The 10,948-nt window shown below is 40.5% G+C and overlaps 2 protein-coding genes across 2 annotated transcripts; one reads left to right on the forward strand and one right to left on the reverse strand.

The window, feature by feature from the left end:
- The first annotated feature begins 3,563 nt into the window (after positions 1 to 3,563).
- Positions 3,564 to 6,323, forward strand: LOC135113077 (low-density lipoprotein receptor-like). Its single transcript, XM_064028064.1, has 3 exons — positions 3,564 to 3,714; positions 4,194 to 4,319; positions 4,776 to 6,323. The coding sequence occupies exons 1-3, from the start codon at positions 3,651 to 3,653 to the stop codon at positions 4,895 to 4,897; spliced, it is 312 nt and encodes a 103-aa protein (XP_063884134.1). The 5' UTR covers positions 3,564 to 3,650; the 3' UTR covers positions 4,898 to 6,323.
- Positions 6,324 to 6,539: 216 nt separating this feature from the next.
- LOC135113078 (CXXC motif containing zinc binding protein-like) lies at positions 6,540 to 10,590 on the reverse strand. Its single transcript, XM_064028065.1, has 6 exons — positions 10,544 to 10,590; positions 10,006 to 10,139; positions 9,720 to 9,803; positions 8,538 to 8,676; positions 7,725 to 7,834; positions 6,540 to 6,891 (listed from the first exon to the last, which is right to left on the reverse strand). The coding sequence occupies exons 2-6, from the start codon at positions 10,009 to 10,011 to the stop codon at positions 6,757 to 6,759; spliced, it is 474 nt and encodes a 157-aa protein (XP_063884135.1). The 5' UTR covers positions 10,012 to 10,139; positions 10,544 to 10,590; the 3' UTR covers positions 6,540 to 6,756.
- Positions 10,591 to 10,948: the final 358 nt, after the last annotated feature.

Below are 10,948 nucleotides of genomic sequence, written 5' to 3' on the forward strand. Positions count from 1 at the left end.
TGTAGCCTCTCCCAACATTCCTGGTGAAAAAAACGTAAAGAGGAGTCTGACTAAGAGCACAGGTAAGGAGATGAAGGTAAATCAAGAGTAAATTAAAGAAGGAAAGAAATAAAGGACCTTGTGTGTGTGTGTGTTTGAAAAAAAAATAAAGGAAGTAGAAAGTTAGAAAAAAAATCCTTAGTAATAAAAAAAAGACAACAAAATAAACAAATAAAAAACTTTCAATCTTTTTTTTTTTTTTTTTCAACGGCTACACCTGTTGTTGATTAATGGACATCTTGCACGTAAGGACCTTAATTAGTGAGGCCCAGCGTGTAGCACCTCTTGTCTTGCTCCCCACTTCAGGTACGATAATGAACGTGCTTCTTATTTATCCATCCACGTGTTTATTTATTTATTTTACTTTATTTGATTTGATTTATTTCTACAACTATCACCATCCTTATCTTTATTATCTTTTATTATTATTTTTATTATTCGTTTATATTTCTATCGCCTATATTTTACCAGTTCGTTAGTTTTTTTTTTTTTTAAGCGACTGAGTTAATGATTTAGTTATTTAGGTCGTTAGTTGGTAAGACAGTTGGCACCAAGGTAGTTACTTATCTACGTTGTTATTTGGTTAGTTATTCATTTACTCATCTATCATATTATTTATTGACATATTTACCTACTTATCTATTTATTTATTCATTTATCTCTTTACCGTAAATTAATGCGACTAAAAGCAAACTCGAGTCAACACACCTCGAAGCTTCATTCTCGGGTTCAGCGTGAGTTCGAGCGAGGTGCTTCAGTTATCGGCCTTTCCCGTGATTTGATTGGCTAACGGAAGGCCTGCGTGGTGCGGCTGAACCAATGAGAGTAGCGGGTGGCTGTGGCGTGAGGGAGGGAGAGGGAGAGATGATGTCAGATTGGTGAGATGAAAGGGAGAGGAAGGAAGGAAGGGAGAAAGAGAAAGGAAGAAAGGAGAAATGGTGAGTATATGGTTTATTTATTTATTTATTTGGCTACTCATCTATTTATCTTTATCTGTTAGTATGTTTGTTCTTCAGTTTGTTGAGATGTAAGGAAGAGAAAAAAAAATCTTTCCTACTTTCCTTCGTATTTTCTTCGTCTAATCTTTTTCCCTTCCCCTGTTTCTCTTCTTCCTCTTATCCTTTATTTATCTCCCCTGTCCGTACATTAAATAATTATCTCCCATTTGCCTTCCTACTGTATGAAATTGCCTCGTTCCCTCATTAGGATAATTTAAGGTACAAAGATTATTATTATTACTTTTAGGTTCTCATTTTATTTTTTTTTCTTTGATATAGACCCCTTGTTAAACTCTCATTATTACTAGCATCGTGAAAATAGTCTTGGTAATCGCTAACGAGTCCTAAAAGAGCTTGTTAATGAAGAGTGGTTGGTTTAAATGGTACCTATGCATCTATCTATCTCTATCTATCTATATTAATCTATCTACCTGTTTGTCTACCTGTCTGTCTAGCAGTTTGTCTATCTACTTAACTATCTATCTACCTATATCTGTCTACCTGTCTATCTACCTAGTTGTCCATGAGTATTTTAATTATCTATCTCTCCTTTCTGTCCGTCTCTCGTGTTTAGCAGCAGTGTGTGTGTGTGTTTGTGTGTGTGTGTGTTACTTGTTATCTTTTGGATTGCGTGGTTGTCTTGTATAACTGACGAAACTTAGCAATTACAGAATGAGTGATTAGTTTATTGCCCCTTTCTCTGCGTCTCGTGTTTAGCAGCTGTGTGTGTGTGTGTGTCAGTTCATTCGTTACTCATCTTCATTGCCTGGTGGTCGTGTGAAGATGTGGGGAAGGTTAAGGGAGGTTTGTGACCCCAATGCTTGTTTGACCTCTTTCCTTCGTCTCTCGTGTTTACCAGCTGTGTGTGCGTTCATGCGTCACCTATCTCTACGAATGGCCTAGATTGCTTATACACACACACACACACACACACACACACACACACACAGAAGAGAGGTACAGAGAAATAAGGTGAGAAAAAAAGGAAAACATAAGGAAAAAGTGATGAAGAATAGGAGATACAGAAGCAGGGAGAAGGAAGAGAGAAGGGGAAATAAAGCAGGAAAAGGATACGAGAGGGAGGATAAAAGACAAACAGAAGGAAGAAACAGGCAGCATTGTAAAGAGGAAAGAAAAAGGAAAATGGGAAGGGACAGGGAAGAAGAATGAGCGATAAAGGATGAGAAAAGGAGGAGGAGGAGAAAAGGAAAGCAGGAAGAAGAGGCAAAAGGGAGGAATAGAGGACAAAAGCAGAAAGATTATAAGAAACAAGGAAGAGAAGGAAGAACAAGAGGAAAACAAAGAAGAAATGAAAGAAAAATAAGGAACAAAGAAGCAGAAAGAAGGTAAAGGAAACAACAAGAAGGGAAAAGGGAAACAGGAAAACAGGAAAAAGAAATATGATCAAAATAGGGAAAAGAAACAAAGAAAACAGAAGGAAGTAGGAAAAGGAAACAGAAGAAGAAGAAGAAGGGACAAAGGAGCAAAGAGAATGTATAGGAAGCAAGGGAGAGAAAAAAAGAAAAGGAAAACAGGAAGAGGAGATAGAGATAGAAGAATAAGAGATGAGGAAGCAAGGATTACCACCACCACCACTACTACTACTACTACTACTACTACTACTACTAGTGTGCTATTTCTTGTTATTTAGGTTGTTACGTGTTTGTTACAAGATAGTGAAGTAGTTTTTTGGATGCTGGGAGATTGCAGAGAGAGAGAGAGAGAGAGAGAGAGAGAATGCTTTCCTACTCTTTCATCTTTTCGTCTATTTTTTTTTCCTTTTTCTATTTTTCTTCTTTCCCAAATGCTCATATTTATTTTTCCCTTGTTATCCATCGTGAGACAGATAATTACTACTACTACTACTACTACTACTACTACTACTACTACTACTACTACTACTATTGTCCCGTCGCTAGGTGTGGGTGCGCCTGCTAGTCTTCCCACACCTTACCTGGCAATCGTCGACCTCACCTGCGCTGCTCCCACCTCACCTGCACACTTATCTAACCTCTTTACCTCCATTATGTAATCTTTAAACGTACCTTTGGCTTGTAATGTACTTTTCGTGTTTTTTTTTTTTTTTTTTTGTGTGTTTTTTAGTGTTTTGTGTGTTAGTGTGTGCGTGTGTTCTTTTTCTTGTTTTTTTTTTCGTTTGTTTTTTTCTGTTACTGTATTTTTTCTTCTTTTTGTCTTGTTCGTGTCTCTTGTTTTCGTTTTCTTTTTTTTTTAAATGTTTCTCTTTCTCTCTCTCTCTCTCTCTCTCTCTCTCTCTCTCTCTCTCTCTCTCTCTCTCTCTCTCTCTCTCTCTCTCTCAATAATGCCTCATTCGTGGTTCTTGAGAGAGAGAGAGAGAGAGAGAGAGAGAGAGAGAGAGAGAGAGAGAGAGAGAGAGAGAGAGAGAGAGAGAGAGAGAGAGAGAGAGAGAGAGAGACTAAACTAGTGACGTAATTCTTTGCACGCGTCTCTTATCGTTACAATTACGAGGACAAAAAAAAAAAAAAAAAAGCATCGTGAAGCGCAATAAGAGTATAAAAGACATTGTCACCACTCTGTCGCACTATCTCACCCCGTCTCTCCGTCTCTCTCACCCTGCCATCCCCTGCACCAGCCATGCCGCGCCTCTTCGTCTCCCTGTTGATCCTGCTGGTGGCCGCCGCCGTCTATGTTATGGCAGGTTAGCGGGGGGGGCTCATACGCGTTCGTTAGTGACTGAAATTTTTAAGGAAAAGTTGACTCATAGGTGAATGTGAATGCATGTTTTGTGTGTTCCAGTTTTGTATTATTTCTTCTTTTTTTTTTTTTTTAACCAACGAGAGAACGTTCATATTCTTCCTTGTTATTCATTTTTTTTCTATTTATTTATTTTTATTCTCCACGAGAGAATTTTTTCCTGTGTTAATCCTTTTGTTTTCTGGAGTTTTCTATTTTTCCCTTCTCCCATGAAAGAACGTACATTTTTTCCGAAATTTTCCCACTTTCCGCCTTTTTTTCGCCTTTCCCCCTTTCCCAACCTGCCTCAGTTATATTTTTTAAAGGATTTCCCACTTTTCGGCCCTTTTTCTCCTTCACCAACCTGCCTCGTTCTCTTCCATGCACATTCAAACATCTTTTCGTCTATTTGCATCAATCTACCAGTCAACTTTCCCCTCACAGCCCCCAGATCGTGTTATGCAGGGTACTTCCAGTGTGCTGAGGGCCTGTGCATTCCCGAGGCGCTGGTGTGTGACGGGGAGCTCAACTGTATTGCTGGGAATGACGAAGAGAACTGCGCGCGTGAAGGTGGGTTGAGTGACTGACGCCAAATACCAGAACGCCATTTTTTTTGTGATTATTTTATGATGCCTACCTCCTTTTTATCCACGAATGAGCTTAGGTGGGTAAAGTTGGTTCTCAGAGGTTAGTGAATGAGTGGAATAGACTCGGTAATCAGAAGGGACCATGTATTATGAAACACTTCGAGCTGCGCCTCTCCTCTACTTTCAAAAGGCTCTAGTTGGAGTGATGCTGGGATTTGAGTGTGTTGTACGTTCCTAGTGACAGATTAACAAGATTTTTACGTTATTAGCAGGAGAAACGCCCTTGAGAACCTGGCTAATCGTCCCTGTGGCCTTTGAAAATTGCTGTAGTGAGAGAGCAAAGCATTTCATAATAGGATACGAAATATGAACATGAAGACGCATTTACTTCTTATGCTCCCGCGTCTTGCCTCATCCCTACCTTCTCCCCGTGTTGCAGGCAAGGCACGTAGCTGCTTCCCAGGGTACTTCCAGTGTGCCTTAGGTAACTGTATCCCCGGCAATCTTGTGTGTGACGGGGAACTCAACTGTGTGACGGGCAACGACGAGGCCTTCTGCTGAGCTCTGCCTGGCCCGGTGCGCGCAACTCCTACGCATTACTACCTTCCGTTCAGCATCGTGGAGTGCGGAGTCTTTGTCATGGTGTTTTCCTTGGATTTTTTTATGGGTAATTTGTTTGTTAGGAAGCCACCTGCCATGGGGGTAAACTCGCTGTCTCTTGAACCTCAGACTGAAAGCAGGTATAAATGTTTTAGGTATGTACTAGCTGGATTTTTATTTATTTGTTTATTTATTTATTTATTTTTTTCATTTGGGATATTGTGACGTATTTTATATTTTAGTAATTCTTCCTTGTATTTTATCTGCATCATTAGACAGATTTATGGATGGGGATGATAGGTGGAAATAGGCAGGCGTGCTTCATACTGGGACTGCCACATGTAGACCTTGTGGCTTCTTGCAGCTTCCTTTATTTCCTAGTATTATTAGTGGTGGTCAGCCCGGAATCAGCTTTTCTGAGGGGATTCTTATTTAGGGAGTGGCACACTGAACAGGCTTTCATCTCCGTAGTTGTCGTCCTCTCAGCCAGCTTCATTCACTTAAAAAGTCGTCTCATTTGTGTCTAGGTACCTGAGTGTGGGTCCCTCAAGGCGCTCATACTGCTGGGGACAGTTTAAGCTTTATCTTGCACGTTTTTCAATGGATTTTTTTTTTTTTTTTATACTGGCAGTGCTTTTATAGACATCTTCAGTATCCCCACCGAAAACTAACGTGTAGTGGTGTCAAGACTTAGTAGTGCTGAGAGAGAGAGAGAGAGAGAGAGAGAGAGAGAGAGAGAGAGGGAGGAGGGGAGCTACGAAGGGCACTCGCACTCATAGGAAATAATGCAGGTGGGGCAGTAGAAGAACCTTTATTAAACTTTTATATTTAAGAATTTGAGTTTTTGGGTATTTTAGTGGTGGGAAAATGTGCATGCTCTCTCTGTCTCTCTCTGAGAAAACCAACACTTGTATCCTCTCACTGTGGTGGTTACATGAACATAACACACTCCATTAGTCTGATGGTGGTGTGTAGACTAAAATCCTTTGTACTTTGCATGTAACTAATAAACTTTGCACTAATGCTGTAGAAATAATAGATGTAAGTTTGCATGTAACTCAGAGAAATATACAAACTGATCTAATGATGTAATAATTAGAGACTTTGTTGCATGTAGCTACCAAAGAAAATGCAAAATAACTACTAAAGAAAATATAGACTACCTAACTACTAAAGAAAAATAGAGAATACCTAATGTAATTGTAAAGATATCTATACAGTCAAACCTAAGTAGTAATAATAGATGTATTTTTTTGCATGCAGCTAATAAAAAAATACACACACACACACACATTACTTGATGCTCTGTAGTATAATGATAGATGCACTGTACTTTATTTGCAGGTGACTAATAAAAGTACCTATTCTCCACTACCTCACTAAATAATAATGTGTGTACTTATCAACTTGCACTTTATAGATATGTCAAACTCATCTTTTCTAGAACCAAGTTATAATTCTTTTTCAACTCATACATTCTGTTATATGTCAAACTCATCTTTTCTAGAACCAAGTTATAATTCTTTTTTCAACTCATACATTGTTATAATACATTTGTTCTGGTAATACATTTCACTACAAGGAGACAAAAAAAAAAAAAAAAGAATCTCAACATTGTATTTATTTTAGAAAACAAAGCTGGAAGAGAAGAGGCAGCCAGCTTATCAAAATTCAAGATAGGATTTTGTGTAAGAGCATATAAGATTTTGTAGGAGTATATAATTATGATTCAGAACAGTTAGAAGCAGCCAAGTTACTGAATCAAAGAAGGATTAAGGAAAGACTAGTAAGAGTAGTGTTAGAACTAATGTGTGTGTGTGTTAGGTGACCTTGTACTCCAGTTCTGTGATGCCGACAGGACAGTTTGCTTCCTCGTCATAGTCACACCAGTCCTCGTCCAGGTCCAGGTCGGTGAAGGGCGTCTTGCTGTCCACTCCCTCACACTGCCACCCTTTCTGTCGGGCAGGATGAGGAGCAGCAGGAGGAGAAATGAGGTGGTGGTTTATTTTTATTTTTTTTAGGTTTTTGTTGAGATGGAAGAGAAATAAGAAATTGTACACATAGAAGGTAGAGTTGGAAATTGGAAGGACAGGAGTTAAAAGTTGGTTAGCTGTCCACCTTGCTATTCCGGTGGAGGTGGATGTTGAGTGACTTGACTTACATAGCTGGGGTGTTCTAGCTACAGAGAATTGACTTGGTATGACTAGCTGGGATGACAGACTGCTGATTCTTGAACTAAATGACAGATTAGGGGGATGTCTGACTAATGTACTGACTGATTGGTTTTGCTCGTTGCTGAATTGAGTAAATGAGTGAATATTTGTACTACCTGGGTGACGGAAGGACTGCATGACTGGCTAACTGACTGACTGTATTGACAACGACATGCTGACTGACTACATAACAAATGGCAATGGCTATTCAGACTGACAAACAGGCTGGAATGAGGTAACGAAATCCACAGCACCCTGATTTATGAAAGAGAATGAATCGAGGTCAAGTAGAAAATGAATTAGTTAAGGAGGAAAGAATAAATAGAAGGTTAAGGAAGAACGAGAATTAATTGAAGTTAAGAAAGAAAGAAGAAAATGAATTGGTTAAGGAAGAAAGAATAAATGAAGAAGATTAAGGAAGAAAAGGAATAAATTATGGTTAAGGAAGAAAGAGAAGAATAAACAGAAGGTTAATGAAGAAAGAAAAATAAATACGTTAACAAAGAAAAGAACAAGTTAAGGTAAAGAAACTAATGCAAAACAGCTCCCCAGGCCACCAGTGACAGACGACTCACCCCAAACTGGAAGTCAACCACGGACAGTCCTCGGCACTCAAAGGAGATGATGACCTTGAAGTTTGGGACATCATCATATGTGTACTTCTGCTTCTTGTCCGTCTGTACGTCTGTGTGGAGGAGTGGTGCGTTACTAGGCTGATGGTGGCGGCGGTGGTGGTGTTAGAGGGGATGCTGGTAAATTTGAAAGGAGTAACAGGGGAGATAGTGATGGTAGAAGTGATGGTTTAAGGGATAACATTAGTATTTAGTGATGGTATTAAGGGTATAATTAGTACTAGTAGTGATGGTAGAAGGAAAAGCGAAGGATTACTAATAGGAAGGGTGGTGGTGGTGGTGGTGGTACAAGGGACACTGGGAAGACTTATAGAGGTAATAAAAGTGTTGGTACTAGTGATGGTACATGGGCAGTGTTGGTGGTGGTACTAGAAGTGGGGATCGTTACTAGAAGGGCTGGATGGGTGTACTAGTATTGGTAGGTACTGGAAAGTGTGCAGGATACCAGGAGAATGCAGACACAAGGCATTCCAGACTCTCCCTACAGTATTCTTCATTTTATTTAGGACTTTCTTCATCGTATACAGCTTTCTCTCTTTCTCTCTCTCCCACCACAGCCCACAGACCCACAGTATGTTTACAAACCACAGTCACTCGCCATGGCCACTTATCGAAAAATAACCTTACTAATATCAGATTATTGCATTAAGAGTGTGTGTGTGAGTAATAAAGCCTGTCTGTTGTGTTTGAGTGTGTTTTTATCTATTTGTGTGAGAGAGAGAGAGGACAGGACACACACCCCCACCTCCCCATTACCGAGAGTATTGACGCGGCCACACAGCTTGCACTTGACGGTCATGTTGCAGGACCCCCGGGAGTGAGGCACGTCCACCCTCTCGTCCCCTGACACGTACTGCCACCGCTCGCTCACCTCGCCGCACGAGCCACACTTTGTCTGCAGAGGAACGACCAGAGAGAGTGAGTGTGAGAACATGACTTAATTTTAGAGCTATAATTTAACCTAATGTAGCTTTTGGTGAGAAATAGATTGGATTAAGGTGTCTAAGTGGTAATGAGTGACAGAATAAGGTCAGATTTTTATGCCCAGAGAGGTGAGAGGTCAAGGTGGTGTGGGCATGTCTGGAGAGGGCATGTGGTGATGGAAGGTGATGACAGATGGTGGTTTGCAGAGAGGGTGTGGGAGATTAATATTAGTATCTACATGAGTGAGTAGTACAGGTATAATGAGTATTACAATAAGGCCTGATGGCTCTTCCTGTGTTTCTTCATTATTTACTAGTTCCAATGTTTCTTTAATATTATTAGTTAAGGCATGACTTTTTCCCCTTTCATCTCATTGTACATTTCTTGCAGGTTGTGTGAGGGTGACATCCTGGCAGTGAACCAGCACGCTACATCACACTCAAGGCTTCCCTGCACCTGCTGCCCTCCACATCAGCTGCTCTAAAGGCACTGGCAGCACCACACTCCAGCCCCAAACTTGATAAATGCTACAAAACAACCACCACCAGCTTTTACATGGCACTGGTTACTGGGCTGCAGCAGAGCACACATCCTTGGCAGCAGTGTCCAGCTGTAGCAGTCAGATTTATTTGCAATAATTACAGAAGGCTGGTCACCTGGACACTGCTACCCTCTCTTTCTCATTCTATTCTCATTCCACCTCTCCTTCCCTCCTGAACTGTCTTTTCCATTTTTCTTTCATTCCACCCCTCCTTTCCTCTCCTTCCCTCCTGAACTGTCTTTTCCATTCTTCTTTCATTCCACCCTTCCTTTCCTCTCCTTTCCTCCTGAACTGTCTTTTCCATTCTTCTTTCATTCCACCCTTCCTTTCCTTTCCTTCCCTTCTGAACTCTCTCCCTCCCTCTCTCTCTTGAGGCCCAACTCCAAGGCAGCTCTAGCACAAGCGATCATGATTCAACTAAGAATTAAAAAAAACTTCGGTACCTATCGTACTCTTTTCACACACACACAAACCTTGATGCAGTACTGGAAGTCATCCCCGGGTGCCTGCAGGTTGGTCACATTCTCCAGCTGGGCCCTCACATGCACCTGCGACACCTGCAGTTATGACAAAGGTAAATTCTTCTTGCTGGCCACATCCGTGTAAAGTTTTGCAGTGAAACCACCACCAATAACGCACAGTTAACACTTCTCCACATCACCAAGGCCACTGCGCAGCTTGGTGAGGGCCTCATGACGGCACTGGTGGCCTCTGACTGCCCTGACACACCCTGACACACTCTAAATATCTCGTACTCACCGGCATTGCTGTCACACGCTGGCCTGAAATACGTGTTATTGTCTTGACTGGATTGCTTGTCTTATCTTGATCTTGATCTTTACTACAGGTGACTCGCGGTCTTTCGTAGGTCCAGATGTTTGTAATGGTTATTCCTGTAATGTAGATAGATGGATGAATATGTGGGTAATAAGGAGTGTTCTCTGCATTGCTACTTTCAGCTTTGTACACTAATCTAAGCTCACACACACACACACACACACACACACACATATGATGGTGCGACTTTGGTTATCTACCTGTCATGAATCTTCTTTGGTATGCGATCTTCACATTATATTGTGATCTAGGTGTTATAAATCTTTCGTATGCGATCTACACTTAATAATGTGTAATTTCATCATTTTTCCGTAAATCATTACACACACACACACACACACATTATATATATATATATATATATATATATATATATATATATATATATATATATATATATATATATATATATATATATATATATATATATATATATATATATATATACACACACACTCACCAACACAACACCGAACAACTTCTCTGTCACACCATCTGCAAAAATGGTGAAATTTTGCTATTTTGGTAAAAAAAAATCATTGTAAAAACCATAAAAGCAAAGCTCAACAGGAATAATGCGCACCCATTATATATAAAACTAACCCAATGCAGCCCTACGTTATTGTAATTTCCAAGGTCTAAATATGCTGCATTCACTAACTAAAACATGGTGTGATGGGTTGAAGGGGTGAAATGAGTAGAAATAAGAGGGCTTTGCCATAGGAGCAGAGTCTTGGTGGCAGCCGTAGAGGCAAGACCTGTGTCGTTCACCACTCTCCAGCTGTGCCACTGTCATCTCTGCCGCAGAGGCACTAGTTCATAAACTCTACGGGACCCCTCTGCCACGTTAGGTGGTGGTGGCGCC

Source organism: Scylla paramamosain, chromosome 25, assembly GCF_035594125.1.
Source record: "Scylla paramamosain isolate STU-SP2022 chromosome 25, ASM3559412v1, whole genome shotgun sequence".
Taxonomy (NCBI): domain Eukaryota; kingdom Metazoa; phylum Arthropoda; class Malacostraca; order Decapoda; family Portunidae; genus Scylla; species Scylla paramamosain.